General features: G+C 35.0%; 1 protein-coding gene across 5 annotated transcripts in view; it reads left to right on the top strand.

The window, feature by feature from the left end:
• zmynd8 (zinc finger, MYND-type containing 8) overlaps window positions 1-16,857 on the top strand; it is a 30,829-nt gene extending 13,972 nt beyond the window's left edge. For all 5 annotated transcript variants that reach the window (XM_051911805.1, XM_051911806.1, XM_051911802.1 and 2 more), the window contains 10 exons: window positions 362-858; window positions 1,076-1,213; window positions 1,868-2,029; window positions 2,492-3,052; window positions 6,528-7,028; window positions 8,371-8,570; window positions 8,684-8,764; window positions 8,854-8,932; window positions 9,337-9,576; window positions 15,193-16,857. In XM_051911805.1, the coding sequence (XP_051767765.1) occupies window positions 362-858; window positions 1,076-1,213; window positions 1,868-2,029; window positions 2,492-3,052; window positions 6,528-7,028; window positions 8,371-8,570; window positions 8,684-8,764; window positions 8,854-8,932; window positions 9,337-9,576; window positions 15,193-15,368 (2,635 nt within the window). In that variant the 3' untranslated portion in view covers window positions 15,369-16,857. The remainder of the gene's footprint in view (window positions 1-361; window positions 859-1,075; window positions 1,214-1,867; window positions 2,030-2,491; window positions 3,053-6,527; window positions 7,029-8,370; window positions 8,571-8,683; window positions 8,765-8,853; window positions 8,933-9,336; window positions 9,577-15,192) is intronic.

The raw sequence follows: 16,857 nt of genomic DNA, 5'->3' as shown, positions 1-16,857 counted from the left end.
CATCAAAAAGAATATTTTAATTATTTCATTGACATTTAACATTTATTGTGGTGCCTTATTTTTTTTCCCAAATGTTTTTTTCCATAAAATGTTTTTTTTTCATGTAAATAGACTGACCTTCTTTATGCACAGTGCACAAATTACTTTCAATATGGATTTTTTGTTGCAATTTTATAGATTAGATAGTTGTTGCAGCCCTGCATTTCTCCACTTCTGATATCTGTATATTAAATAAATATGTTTTGATTGGCTGTGATTGATATTGTGCAGAAAAATTACTTGACATTTCACATCATTACTTATTATGTATGTAACTTCATTCTGTTTTATTTTATTCTAACTTATTTGTTTTAATATACAGGGCCTGGGTTCCTATTAACAATTGCTACCTCATGTCCAAAGAGATTCCCTTCTCTGTGAAAAAGACCAAGAGCATCTTCAACAGTGCCATGCAGGAGATGGAAGTGTATGTAGAAAACATCCGCAAAAAATTTGGAGTCTTTAATTACGCCCCATTCCGCACGCCCTACACACCAGACAACCAGTTTCAGATGCTTGTGGACCCGGGAAATCCTGGTGCGGGCTCCATCAAACCTGAAAAACTTGAGAAGATCAAGTTCAGCTTTGATGTAACGGCATCTCCTAAGTTGCTCGTGGGCAAGAGCATGGTGTCCAGTGGGAGCGTAGGGGGCGGGACAGGAAGACGAATCTCATTGACGGATATGCCTCGTTCACCAATGAGCACTAACTCCTCTGCCCATACGGGATCTGATGGAGAACAGGAGACTGCAGAGAAAGGTCATGCTAGAGCGGCCCTGCCCCATTACAGCACTGGAGAGGAGTCACTGGATTGCACTGGTATATATAAGATTGAAAAATGCACACTGCTGCATTGCATATGGACTTGTGAAGTCAAATATATTGAAAAGGGCTTTGAAGATATAGTAGAGATCAGAAGCAACCTGACAAAAACATGTACTGCTATAGTTTTAGACACAGTAATAAATGTAATTATGTTATAATAGTATTCAAATATAGCAGTATGTATTATTAAAGCTCATTTCTACTCTTACAGCATCACCTGCCCCTCCTAGAGCAGGTCTCACGGGCAACACCTTAGAGAGCCCTAAACCTTTCCACTCACCAGCTCCCAGCACCCCGGTTAAACAGGAGAAGACCCCCACCACTGGCAGCATCCTCAACCTCAACCTTGGTAAACCTTCATCAGTTGATTAACATGTTGATTATTTCTTTGATTAATTGTTTAATCTGATAAAAAACAAGCCAAATTTATTTTCTGAATATACACTAACATTCAAAAGTGTGGGGTTTAAATGGTTTTGTTTTCTTATTCTCAAAAAGGCTGCATTTATATTGTGAATATTATTACATTTTAAAATAACTGTTTTCGATTTTAAATATATTTTAAATGTAATATATTCCTGTGATGGCAAAGCTGAATTTTCAGCATCATTACTCCAGTCTTTAGTGTCACATGATCTTTCAGAAATCATTCTAATATGTTGATTTGGTGCTCAAAAAAACATTTCTTATTATTATTAATGTTGAAAACAGATGTGCTGCTTAATACTTTTGTGTAAACCATGATACATTTTATTCCAGGATACTTTGATAAATAGAACAGCATTTATTTAAAATAGAAATCTTTTGTATTAACTTCACTGACTTTTGTCAGTGAATGCATTCTTGCTGAATAAAATATAAAAATATTTATACAAGATATACCTAAAAAAAAAAAAAAAAAGAATTGGTAAACTCTCTCAAATTCTTTAATTTTATTTAATTCCACCCATATGCTTTTATATGCTCATAAATGGTCTAGTGAGAGCATTATGATTTCTTTCAGATCGTAGTAAGGCAGAGATGGACCTAAAGGAGCTGAGTGAAAGTGTCCAGCAACAACAGCAGCAGGGGGCTCAGCCCTCCCTCACTTCCCCAAAGAGACAAATCAGAAGCCGTTTCCAACTCAACCTGGACAAGACCATAGAGAGCTGCAAAGCACAGCTGGGTGAGTTCAGAAACACAAAAGCCATTTTCACACTTTAAATTAACGTAAAATTGCAGTGGCAGTTGCTTTCACTTTTATTCACATTGGTGCCATTCACACACCATTATCAAAATTCTGCTAACCATTTCATTTTATTAGAATTTTGTAAAACAAACAAACAAAAAAAAAAACCTTTTGATTAATTATGCCCGTTTATTGAATATGGTTTCACTTAATTTAATACACTTTTGGGAATATGTAATAGTTTTCAGAATAGAACTTTTAGATTTCTCAAGATATTTAAAAACATTTTATAATATAACTTTTGTCACAAAAAATGTTAGACAAAGACTTTTCTTTTAATTATTTTATAAATAGTCCTGTCCAGTCATTTATTTTACAAAGCCTTTATATTTATGAAGAATGTGCCATGCAAATGTGCCATTACTTATCTGAAGGTTAAACATTTGCTCTGTCTCACAGGTATAGATGAAATATCTGAGGATGTGTATAAAGGCGTAGAGCACAGCGATTCAGAGGAATCTGACAAGTCTGACTCCAGCGACAGTGAATACGGCAGCGACGATGAACAGAAATCCAAGAGTGGCCAAGACAAAAACGCAGCTGATGATAAAAATGAGAAAGAGCCACCCAAGAAAAAGTTAAAACCATCGGCTGCTGCTGGTGAGGACAAAGATAGCAGCACAGAGTCTGCTGCTACGGCCAGTGCAGCAACCAAAGGAGAAACCAGCCAAAAAAGCACCTCCGACCCTATAGCTAAAGACAAACCAGGTATGGACTCAGAGAAAGAACCTCCTGAGAAACTGAAAACAGCTCAAGCATCCTCAGATTCCAGAGAGAAACCCAAGAACTCTGAGGAGGCCGGGCAGCCGGCATCTGTGGATGTAGACATGGACTCAGATTCTGAGAGGGAGCTGGTCATTGACCTGGGGGAAGAGCAGGCAGGGAAGGAGAGGAAGAGGACCAGGAAGGATTCAGCCGCTGTCACCGCACTCAAAGAGCAAACAGCCTCCAAACCTGAAGGTCAGATTTCCTTTATGAATCAGTGTCAATAAAGCATAGGGCTGCCGACCATTCAATATAATAAGTCTCGTCGATATGAATCGTCTCATATTTAAGACATCAAAGTAGCATTCTATATTAAACACATTCTCCCATATGGGCAGTAGTGTAGTCTAGGGCACAGGTCCTTAAACCTGCTCCCAGGGACCCACTGTCCTGCAAAGTTTATGTCCAACCTGCTTCAGCTTACCTGCCAGTGCAAGCAATCCTGAAAAGCTTGATTAACTGTGGGTCCAAGTGGGGCCCGAGGAGCAGGGTTGAAAACCTCTGGTCTAGGGTATACACAAGCACCTAGTTTAAAAAGAGATTTTGCCTATGCCCAACCTGAATATGAGAGACCATACATATATCAATGGCTATTCGTGGAAGGCTTTAAAGGGGTCATGAACTGCATTGTTTTATGTTTCCTGGGGTGCACTTATAATGTTAGAATGCTTTTTACATCAAAAATTGTCATAATTTAGAAATAAAAGGCATTTTTCCTACCCTGATTTTAGCCCTCTTGTTTGAACGCTGTTTTAAGGGGCGTGTCTGCTGTAAGACTTAAGTGTAAACGCCCACTACTGTGATTGGCTAACATCTTTGCATATGAAATAGCTTAGTATTACGTGTGGAACAGTGAAACTCTCTCAAAAACTTTTTGCAAGTTTTTACAGCTCTCAAGGTTAACTAATCATTAAAAGTGTTGATTATAGCATTACATTTATATGTATGGCGTAATATTTAGATCATGGCATGAAAGGTTGCAGTGATGAGCATTGTAGCCGATCACAGACATGTTGAGCACATGAATGCAGTGATCTCGTCATTTTAACTCGATTTCTGCACACTAACGAATGCTTTCATCATAACTAATAGTGCAAACACAATGTAAATAAGAGATTAGTTTATTATAACAGGAGTTTTGGCAAGAGTCCAGAACTCAGTCACTGATAAACTCGCTCTGTTTGATTGACAGCTCCAGCGATTGTAAAGGGAACGTTCTTTGATCGCTTTCTATATATTATTTAATCACAGTTTAAATAAGTTTATTTTCATCCTACTAAAAGAAACAGTGTGAAGTTGACTATTTAGTCACTGGTTTGATTTACATGAATCATTACATATCAGAAATCACTGGTCACAGATCAGGCATTAGAATTAACACAGTTGCTTACATGTTGTCACATTACGGTCGAGTCCATATTGTAAAAGTCTGTTTGCAAAGCCTGCATCGAAATTATGACTGATTTACCAAACAATCCACAGTGAAATGTACCGAATACAGATAAATAAAGCTCAACTGAGACATTCACATTGTTGAAAATAAATAACCACATTCATAGCATTAGGATCCTTTTGAAGATAATGTAATTTTTAGCCCAGTGAGTGATCCTGTGCTCTTCTCTCCTCGTCATCACACTAGCACACCGGTGGGTGGGGCCAAAGTTGCAATGATGAAGTAGGCAGTGATTTTCTTTTGCAAAGGTGGTCTTTTGTCGCACTATTGTGTAATAAAGAAGCACATTCTTGTTATCTGGACTTGCTTACAATAAAAGCTGTTTTTGGACTAACAAGGAAGTTTTCAGTTCTTACACTTACAGGATATTCTTATAGTATGATGACCTCTTATATGTCAAAAGCTCAAGGAAAATTTGATTTCTTAGTTCATGACTCCTTTAAAGTCGGCATGAAAGTTGTGAATTTCTTTCCTTCTCTATTGTGATGTATATCCAAGTGAAAAGGCTTCTCGAACAAGAAAATCCCTGCTGAAAATCCAGCATTGCTGTTCAGCAACATAAGGAGGACCAACATGGGATGCTGGTTTGCTGGTTCCAAGCATAGGAAGTGGGATTGCTGGTGGACCAGCATAGGATGTTGGTTTGATGGTCCCCAGCAAGACCAACACTATAACCAGCATAAACCAGCCTGGACCATTTATGCTGGGAATGTAGGGCGGGACTTGATTTTGTCTAATGGGAATTGATTGGATCATTGGATGGTTGTGGTTTGCTATTAATTGCTGTGATCTCATAATGTGACAGGTTGTCCCGCCCTCTTGCCGAAAACACGTCATCAGAGAAGAGATGTCAATAGTAACACAACTTCTTTAAATTAAGATACAACTTAAACCTCTATTACACCTTAACATTTGCCATTAGACAAGTTTCCAGCATCAATTAATTTTTCTTTTCACACGTAAAGTGAGTCAATGTAGCAACAAAATCACAGCCCGTCAGACAATATTTATCTTCATGGTGATCGCCATATTGAGATCACAAAACCTGCCGAATACTATTTGTTTTATCTCCGTAACCGCAATATTATCAGACACTTTTACTCACAAAATAAATAAATAAAATATCATCGGTGACGGTAAGAGAAAACTTCTGAACTTGTATAATGCTGTATCCATGCCGTTCTGTTGCCGTGTTGAAGATAACTGCCATATGGCATATTTGTCAGCTATTTATTACACGTCTTTCTTGAATTCGTGATTTTGATTTATCAATCGCACCATTTAGCTGTCAGATATTTTCTAATAGGCCGACGGCGACGAAGTATCAGATTGCACGCTCGTATCATATCGCGGAGGCGCGGACACGCGCTTTCGTTTCAAACAAACGCAACTGACGCCATCTTGCGTCAAATTTACCGACTGTAGTAAAAAAAAAATCTCTGATCTTCAGTATTAATATTTCTTTAATATTGTTTTAGTGTTCGTCTGGTTGCTAAGCCGATTGTGTTGTACGTTGTAGTAGACTTTTTTGTTGCCTACGTAAGATATTAAAGGGGTAAGATTGTAAAATAATTACAGATTAATAGTTTTGTGAGTATTTCATGTCCATATAGACTTTGTATTCATTTGCTGAGTAGCCGTGTAATAGTGATAATGTACAGTACCTTAGATGTCAAGTGTAAGATGACTGCCATATGATAAATTTTATCATCACAAAAAAAAATCTGAGTGAACTTTTAACATTTAACTGTTTGAACCACTGAAAAAGTTGGGATAACCAGCTTAACTGGACAAAACTGAAACTAATAAACAAACAAATATCTTGTTGAAAAATTCTGTTGAACAAAAAAGAAATGATTTAGTTATTTATTGCTTGCCAGTTAATATTGTCACCCTGGTTAGGATACAAGGTAAATTAAATTCAGCTGTTCTCATACCAGTGTTATTTTAGAATCATTGAGACATTATTATAGTGTTTATTAATATTTTGAAATAGTTTTTATATTTTCCATTTTCAAGTTTTAGTAATTTTATTGTTTTTTGGCATTTTTATTTATTTATTTTTAAATATTAATATTTTGATATATTTTCATTTTCATTTTAGAGTTGTGTGTTTTAGTTATTTTAGGACATGAAAATATATTTCTCCCATGAGAAATATATACATAATTTTACTATAATAACCTCCCTGTCTCATGCTCTTTTCTTTGACTGCAGGTAAAGCCACTCCAATTTCAAGCACTCTCACCCAGCCTCAGAACTCGGCGGTCCTTTCCTCCTCCCCAATTATTAAAGACCCATCTCAGTCCCCAATGTCTGTCCCGCTTAACATAATACCTCTCACAGCAGCCCAGACCAGCACCACTCTGACCTCAACCCTCCCCATTACCACTCCCTCCACCACCAACAGTTCCTCACCCATCTCCACCAGCACAGTAAAGAAACAGCGGCCCTTACTGCCCAGAGAGACCGTACCTGTGGTGCAGCGGGCTGTCGTGTGGAACCCCACTACCAAGTTTCAGACGTCCTCTCAAAAGTGGCACATGCAGAAGGTGCATAGGCAGCAGCAAGGCCAAGCGCAACCGGCCACTCAGGCTCAGGTGTTAACGCAGGTGCAGCACAGCCAACAGCCACAGCAGCAAGCGCAGGTCTCCTCATCCTCGACGGGACAGCAGCCTTCATCCAGCACCAGATACCAAACACGACAGGCTGTGAAAGGTATTCAGTTCAATATATATATATATATATACACACTACCGTTCAAAAGTTTTAGATCGGTAAGATTTTTTAAATGTTTTAAAAACATTTGGGGTCAGTAAGATAATATATATATAATAATAATATATATTATTATTATTATTATTATTATATAATATATATATATATATATATATATATATTTTTTTTTTTTTTTTTTTTAATAAATTGATACTTTTATTCAGCAAGTCAGGGTTATTTAGCATTAAATTGAAATACATTTATAATCTTACAAAAGCTTTCTATTTCTGATAAATGCTGTTCTTTTAACTTTCTATAGATCAAAGAATCCTGAAAAAAAAAAAATGTACACAACTGTTTTCAACATTGATAATAATAATAACTGTTCCTTGAGCAGCAAATCAACATATTAGAATGATTTCTCAAGGATCATGTGACACTGAAGACTGGAGTAATGATGCTGAAAATTCAGCTGTGCCAACACAGGAATGAATTACATTTTAAAATATATTAAAATAGAAAACAGTTATTTTAAATAGTAAAAAATATTTCACAATATTTACTGTTTTTGCTGTATTTTGGACCAGCCTTGGTGAGCAGAAGAGACTTCTTTTAAAAACATTTAAAAAATCTTACCGATCTAAAACTTTTGAACAGTAGTGTATATTTAAAATAACTATTTTCTATTTTAATATATTTCAAAATGTTATTTATTCCTGTGATGGCAAAGCTGAATTTTCAGCATCATTACTCTCGTCTTCATCACCAATGTTGAAAACAGTTGTGCTTCTTAATATATTTGTGGAAACCATGAACCATTACCATTAAAAAGTTTGGGCATAAGTACATCAAGAAAAGAAAGAAAATAAATTAATACTTTTATTCTGCAAGGATGCATTAAACTGATCAAAAGTGACAGTAAAGACATTTATAATGTTACAAAAGATTTCTGTTTCAATTAAATGCTGTTCATTTAACTTTCTATTCTGCATGTTTCACTGTATTTTTGATTAAATAAATTCAGCTTTGGTGAGCATAAGAGACTTCTTTCAAAAACACACACAAAAACAACTCCAACAGCAACACCAGCAGCTTCTCTCTTGCCTCCCATGAGCCCATTGAGTTTTAACAGACCCCCTAAAGTGTGTCGTGGGTTTGGTGGGGGGTAATGAAAAATGAATGGGAAAAAGTCATGTGAGAGAAGCAGTGTTTCCATCTCGTTATGATTGGCTATTGCTCTGTTCATGTGAAATATTCATGCAAATAATGATATATATATATATATATATATATATCTCATTATTATGAAAAGTGTTACATTTGTTGTCATGTTTAAATCCAGCTGTGCAGCAGAAAGACTCCCCACACACCACCTCCACCTCTGCAGTCACCCTGGTGACCAGCACACCGGTATCAGCCACCATGATGGCAGGAGCCACCGTCAGCTCTTCCTCTTCATCATCAACTTCCACAACCGGAGACTTCCAGATCCCCACCACATCTGCAGATGTAGCAGCAGACATAGCCAAGTACACTAACAAAGTGAGATTGCTGATAGAAATGGTTTTCATCTTTAGATGAAAACCATTTTAATTGGTCCATAAATGTAATTGTGTATGTGTTTAACTAACTGATTGTTTTTAAACTATTAACAGATCATGGATGCAATTAAAGGGACGATGACTGAGATATATAATGACCTTTCCAAGAGTACGTCGGGAAACACAATAGCTGAGGTTTGTATTTGGAGAAGAGCAAAGCACTATTGGTGAATTATTTAAAAACTTAAGAATATGAATAAAACTGCCTTTCTACCCTGTTACAGATTAGACGGTTGCGAATTGAAATTGAAAAACTGCAGTGGCTACATCAACAAGAGTTATCGGAGATGAAGCACAATTTAGGTATTTAATTTTCTCATATACTCTTAAACATTAAGGTTCTTTATTATGGAATCTTTCCATTCCACAAAATTCCTTTATAGTGGAAAAAGTTTAGATTTTTTTTTTTTTTTAAACGTTCTCCACATTAAGACTTTTTTTTTTAAGAACTGTTCACTGAAAGGTTCTTTGAGAAAACAAAATTGGTTCTTTATATGGCATTGCTGTATGGAACCTTTATTTTTAAAAATGTAATAATAATAGTTTATTTAACTTAGCGATACACCAATAATCTGATAATCTGACCTATACTGATAAACTGATCATTATTTTCATGTCATGGTCTCAAATTTATAAATGGCTGATATGTCTTCCTAGCGATAAATTAAAAAAAATCAGTGATGTTGATATGGTACCAATGTACACAGAGCTAACCATGGCAGAGATGAGGCAGAGTCTTGAGCAGGAGCGAGAGCGAATTGTGACAGAGGTCAAGAAGCAGATGGAGGTGGAGAAACAGCAGGCCGTGGATGAAACAAAAAAGAAGCAGTGGTGTGCAAACTGCAGAAAGGAGGCAATTTTCTACTGTTGCTGGAACACCAGCTACTGCGACTATCCCTGCCAACAAGCACACTGGCCTGAGCACATGAAGTCATGCACACAGTCTGGTAAGACAAAATGAGGTTCAGAATCTAACAGAACTTTCATTGGTAATCCAAATAAGAAATACAATGCTTTTATTTGTTATATATGCCTTTTTTATTATCCTTACTTATTGAACTAAACAAATACTACAAAATCATCATAATTTACTAGTGTAAATGTTTATGTTTGTCATATATTATAAATTACCTGATAAATATGAACTATCATTCAAAAGTAAGATTTTTAAATGTTTTAAAAGAAGTCTCTAATGCTTACCAAGCCTGCATTTATTTGATTAAAAAAATACAGTAAAACAGTAATATTGTGAAATATTATTTCAATTTAAAATTACTGTTTTTTTTATTTTAATTAGGGCTGTCAAAATTAACATGTTAATTTTGTGATTTTTTTTTTTTTTTTTTTTTTTCATTTTAACACATTAAAAATATTTAGCGCAGTTAACACAGCATCAGTTTTTTCCTGGCATCCTATAGCTAGTGTTACATTAGCTATATGATTTAAAGTGCGATAAGATGCAAAAGAGAACTCAAAGATATACTGGTGTACGGGAGGGGATGTGTTCGGTTCACTTAGTTTTGTCGTGGCCACAACATATTAAAGGGATAGTTCACCCAAAAATAAAACTTCTGTCATCATTTACTCACCCTCAGGTTGTTCCAAACCTGTATAAACTTTCTTCAAAATATCTTCCTTTGTGTTCAGCAGAACAAAGAAATTCATACAGGTTTGGAACAACCTGAGGGTGAGTAAATGATAGAATTTAAATTTTTGGGTGAACTATCCCTTTAACTCGTGGGAACATGATAATGTGTTGTGGCTGTGAATGTGAAGTCATGGCCTCGAGATTCAACATATTTTTCTCATAGCCTTGAGTTATGTGTAAAGGAACCTGCGTGACCATAGCAACCTGGGATTATCAGAAATGTATATTAAGAATGACAAAAAACTGTAGAATTAAGAAATGATTATATTAACCTACTATTATAGCCTATTTATAAGTATTTCCTGTGATGCTGGCTATAGACAGCATTTGAATAAAGTTTGTTATTATCAAAAAAAGTTAAAAGAAAAAAGAACTTAAAATAATAGGCCTATAAGAAAAAATTGTATATATCCCATCCCACAGTTTTTTTTTAATATATTCACCAATCGTTTCTTTTTTGTTTAATATTTAATATTTTTAAAAATTATTTTTTTATTCATTGTTATGTATTTGCTTTATTTTTTCCCTTCATTATATGTATTTCTTTACCTAATTAACGTTCTGTATATTATGTTACTTGTGTTTGTAAATACTGTAAATGCCCGATCATGACAATAAAGTTTTGACTTTATGACTGTATTTCTTTAGGCTTATGATACGCCAGTATGTTACGATAAATGAGCGTCTGATTTCATTTACAAATGTATTATAGGCTCGTGCCGTGACAGCATTCAAATTAAGTTTGAATAATTGTTATTAGCCTAATAATAGGCTAAAAGAATATTTAAGCTACAAAAAAAGGGAAAAAATATTAATCTCTTCCCAAAGACTTTTAAATCTATTCACTGATCCATTCACTTATTTTTGTTTAATATTTGTGTAGGCTATTTTATTGATCTCATTATCTCTTTACCCAGTTACCATTCTGTATAGGCTAAAGACCTACTTACATAGCCTAGGTTTTGTAAATACTGTAAATGCCTGACAGTCATGCCAATAAAGCTTTGATTCTATATGCTCAACTTCTGTAGGCGCACTTACAGAAATTTTACAGGAAGTTCAATTAACGGGAATTTATCATATGCTATATATTCTATTTCATTTTGCCTACTAATTAATAGGCTATAGGGTTTTTTATAAGAATAATAATAATAATAATAATAATATAAAAATATTTAATAAAAAAGACATGATCAGTGAATGGATTTAAAAGGCTGTGGGAAAAGATGGATAAAAAATGTTTTCTTGTAGGTCTATATTATTTTATGTTCTTACATAATCTTTTAACATTTATTGATAGTAACAAACTTCATTTGAATGCTGTCTATATAGGAAACATTGTGCGCAATATAATATAATATGCTTAGTAGTATAGTTAATATAATCATTTCTTAATTCTGCACTTTTTGTCATCCTTAATTCAAAATAAAATATTAATTTATTAATATATCATAATAATATCTGATAATCCCAGGTTGCTATGGTCACACAGGTTTGTTTCATGTATTAGATGTCGTTCCTTCAACATAAGAAGTTGTGAGCACGAGAAAACTGTCCTTCCTGCAACATAGGATCTTGAGGCCACGACTTCACATTTGTGGGACTTAAGGATGTCGTTACCTCGACAAAATGTTCTCATGGCTACGACAAAACTAATGCTACATTTACACTGTCAGTCCGAATCCGATTATTTGTGTGTCCGCTCTTGCGTTTTCCGGATTATCTGCTTTGGTTTCAATGGCAATGATGTTGTGTTGGTAGGTATACAGCAAAAACAACAACAACCGCAACATAGAAGGGTTTGCATTACAGATGTTGTCTTATTTACAACATAACAAAGTGTAGCCGCCGAACTGGACTACTGTGTCTTCTGAGGCAGCGGCAGAAACGTTTCAAAACACGACTCCCTTTTATTGTCATTTTCTACTTGTCTGGCACTTTGCAACAACAACAACTTGTTTCTGTAGCGACTTTCGGGATGTTTCCTATAACAATGTCTGACGTTTAGGTTTTACGTGCCATTAGAAAGTCACATAAAGCATGTGAAAAGCGATCAGAGCAGTCAGACTGAAATGGATTTCCAGAAATGCGATTTAAATAGGATTTCAAACCACATATGAATGTAGCTCGAAACTGATTTGATTTTGAACTGATTTTGCCATTCACACTTGCTAAATCTGATTGGATTTCAATCAGATATGCACAAAAATTTGATTTGGAGTGACAGTCTGAACATAGCCTAAGTGAATTGAACATTACATGTCCCTTCCTCGTCACCGTACTTCCGATGTCTGTAAAACAAGCACACAGCGTGCCAGCATTGAGTTCTCTTTCAAATATGAACGGACAGCAGTGTTGGGCATGTTACTATAAAAAAGTAATTAGTTATAGTTACTAGTTACTTCTCACAAATAGTAACTGAGTTACATTATTATAAAAGTAACTAATTACCAGGGAAAGTAACTATTGCGTTACTTTTTTTTAAAAAATTCAAAAATGTCAAATAACTTGGAAGCCCCCAATATTAAATATAAGTCTAAAAATAAATTATGCTTAATCCGACTCGACCCATGATCCGCTCTTGCTCACGACATGAAATTTCTCTGTACTGTACTATGTGTTGGTAGCCATTAAAGAAAACGTAGTTTCATATTTATGTTTAAATAGGCCTATGTTATGTTTTAAATTCATCTATTTGATTATGAAAAGTGAACAGCATGAGTAAGATAGAATACATCATAAGATGCGCAATATCAAAGACTATAGAATAACACAAGACGCGTCACACGTATTATTATAAATGGAAGAAAGTGCAACGCGCAATATGGCCCGCCTTCTAAATAAGAGCCAATCGCCGATTGGTAAAGTCATCGCATCACTGCAGCGGCCGTTAGAAGCTCCGGTTTCTATAGAAACAGTCAGATGCATGCCTCCGAAATGAGACACAAGACATTTAGGACTGCGCATGTGCATTAGCTTGATCCAGCCTGAAAAATACCGTTTTTTTTGTCATGATTCGAGCGTTTAGAAACAAAATTTATGAGACAGTTGTTGTCAGATTTCATTGGTGATTTCAAATATGAAATTTAATCGAAAGCTTGGCAAACAGCTTTAGAAAATTTGATGTTTCCCCATTCAGAGAGATAGGAGCTGCACTTGGATGCCCGAGAGGCGTTTCAAAGTGAAATGACTTGTCTTGAAGGGACTTTGGCAATATATCGGGAGACATGATTTTGACCACTTCATTAAGTTTTGTTTTGTAGAAAGCTTTTCTTTAAAGTGAATTTCGTTTTGTAAAAATTATATCTTAATTTTAATCAATGTTTCATCAACCAATTGCCTGGATTTAATAAATAAGAAGCAAATATAGCAGACAATATAATCATGACATGGAGGCGCCGGCGCGATCACTTGCACGTGAACTGGAGCGCATCTTATAGCTAAATGAACCGAAACTCAGCGTATAGGCTGCTTGCCTCACAGACATGAGAAATATACCTATAGAAAGCTTGAAATGTCTACTTTTAAACAAAATAATTCAAAACAAAGAAATAGGCTACTCTCTGATTATGTAATCCAACTGAAATGTTCAATCTCTCTGCGGAGATGATGAGAGTCAGCAATGTCAACTTCATCTTTGCAGCCGACACTGATTCAGAAAACATAAGTTTATTAATAAACAATTAAAATGTCTCCTTACTGTTTTTGTCACATTCATAATCATTACTTTTGCCACTTCTTTATGGCAAGCTTTATGTGTGCGCTTGACTGCTATATAGCCTATATTACGTAAACGCTCATTATTACACTCATTATTATCTCCAGTATTTAAGAAATTAAATTAATATAAATGTGATTAGCCAACTAATGGCTTAAATGAACAACTACTAGTCGACTAGAAACAACTTATTTCACATATTTTCGATCCAGCATGTCACAAAGCATATTCTGGTTTGAGCTCGCGCTCTGCTCGCATGCTCTGACACACACACAGAGCATCGTACATTATTATCAGTTTAAAATTATATTTGTGTAGGACTAACCTGTACTATTTCTTTACAACAAAACGCTTTGCAGGTCTTTCATCTCTAGTCTCACACCAATCACCATCAGTTAGCCTGTGTCCCTCCCCAACACACACCAGAGATAAAACTTTGCAGGTCCTATGGCTGAGAGAGAGCCTACTCGGATGAAAACCGCTTCAGTGAGCTCAATTATAGTAACGCGTCTTTTTTTGTCAGTAACGGTGTTCTTCCGTTGTGACGGAGGAAAAAGTCATTCATTTGATTACTCGTTACTGAATAAAGACCGATGGACAGAAACACAAAATTTTGTCGTAATGCCCTTTATTGGCGGCTATCGTCATAAGCACGAGTTAAAAAGTCTTAAGTGACTATAAAGAGCTGTGAGAACATCAGAAGTGTGTTAGATCCGCATCATGTGTGTCAGGTCTTAAAGTGACAGCAGCCAACTGAATTAAAGGGATAGTTCACCCTAAAATGAAAATTAAGTCATCATTTACTGACCCTGGTATTGTTCTAATGCCGTATGCCCTTCTTTCTTTTATGGACCACAAAAGGAGAATTTTAAAAAAAAAACGACTTGGGCATTTGTGAGACTCTATTAACGCCGTTCACTCTGTCTCGCCCAGAAAAGGCACATAAGTTGTGAGAAATCAAGACAGCAGTTTTAAACTGTGATAATTAGGTTTTTTTTTTTTTTTTTGAATTTTTTGATGAATAGAAAGTTAAAAATAACAGCATTTATTTGAAATAAAAATGTATTGTGACAATGTCTTTACTGTTACTTTTGATCAATTTAAAGCATCTGTATATATATATTATCCATATGGATAAAATGACTTGTCTTATTACTAAGTTTTAATAAGTATATGAAATGACTTTGTGAATTCCAGCAACGTCATCACAGCAAGAACAAGAGTCAGAAGGCAGCACAGACGTTACTCCCAAAGCTCCTGGGCAGCCGAACAATGGACCCAACTCCCCTAGAGAGACTGTATCTGCTACACCTCCAGACAAAGACAGTGAAGCGGATAAAGCTAAGGACAATGTCACTGTCACTATGTCCTAGCTCACATGTACAAAACATACACTACAACAGCACTTACGTTTGTACAGCTGTACATAGATGTTGTCAAATTCTTCACTACAAAAATTCTTTTAACTAACATTTGTCTTGCCTGATTGTGCTTTTGTGGGTTTTTTCTGTTATGAATATGTCTGAATGTTCCAAAACTAAGACACAAAGACCATCCAAACATTTCCTGCTGTAGGATTGAGAGGGTTGTCCAATTCTCTGTTGAGTTTGATTGTAAACAGAATTTATTTCTTTTTCTTTCAAATCTTGTGGGTATGTGGGCTCTGATAACTTTTGAGTTCATGTTTTTAATGTTGCCAAATTTATATTTATAGTATTTCAGAACACCTGATTTGCAGGTATAATCTTGAAAGAATGAGTCACATCATTCACTTTTAAAATGGTTACAGCGACATGTTTTTTTTTATTTCCAATTCCAAAAAAAAAAATAGTACAGAATGTGGTTATTTTTTATTTTTAATATTTTTAAGAAGAGTACTGTGCTGTATTTATTGGAATATCTTATTTATGCTAATTTATCAAAAGAACATTTGGTTATATAAAACCTAAGAGGCTACGTTATATCTTGTCCATACATCGCTATGACGAGTTTAAACACTGTTTCACAAATTATGACTACTTTATCTTGTTCGATTTTGTGTCTCCATGGAAAGGAGAAGGTTGAAACAGGTTGTAAAACTATATTATCACTAGATAAGAGTGAGCATTATAAATGTGAGGCTCTGTTTATTTGGTTTCCTGTAATATATCTTTAATGCCTTCAGTTTTTTGTTTTGCCCGTTCACCTGTCCTGTTGATGTTATTTTGTGACATCTGTAGGATCTCATGGGTTCTCTTTTTATTTACGTTTATCTTTAACAGTTGAAACGTACGTTTACGTTCAACAGTTGCAAGGTAGTGTTAGACCATTGATGACAGATTTTGTCATGCCTATATTGTTGGTGTCAAAAAATTATTTGCCTTTAAGTTTATAATTACTTTTAGACAAGTAATTTATGCATCCTCCTTGATCTTTCAAAAATACCTAATTTGTGTTTAAACATTGTAAAACTTTTATTATTGGTTTTATTTAAATTAGGTTTTAATATCCTTGTTAACAGGACTGTAACTTCTCACCAACACAGGTGATTAAAAATGTACTTGTTTAACACTTTTTGTTAGTTATAATTTTGCATATAGAATTAATTTTGATGCTGTATTCTCAGTGTTTTAAGAAAAAAATCTTATGAACCCATAAGATACTGTATCTATGAACCACAAACAGAAACATTCCTCTGTGTTATGCTATTAAAAGTGCATAAATATGTTATTCCAAAACATGTACAGAAAAGGAGAACGGTCAAGAAGAACATATAGATGTTTACATATTGTATATAAATAAAGATCTGGTGGTCTAAATTGTAATTAATAGTTTTTGTATGGTGCAAGTGAATTAAAGAGAACACCTGATGTAAATGTTTCA

The sequence above is a fragment of the Ctenopharyngodon idella genome, chromosome 11 (genome assembly GCF_019924925.1).
Source record: "Ctenopharyngodon idella isolate HZGC_01 chromosome 11, HZGC01, whole genome shotgun sequence".
NCBI classification, from domain to species: domain Eukaryota; kingdom Metazoa; phylum Chordata; class Actinopteri; order Cypriniformes; family Xenocyprididae; genus Ctenopharyngodon; species Ctenopharyngodon idella.
This window is presented reverse-complemented; position numbering and strand designations above follow the sequence as displayed.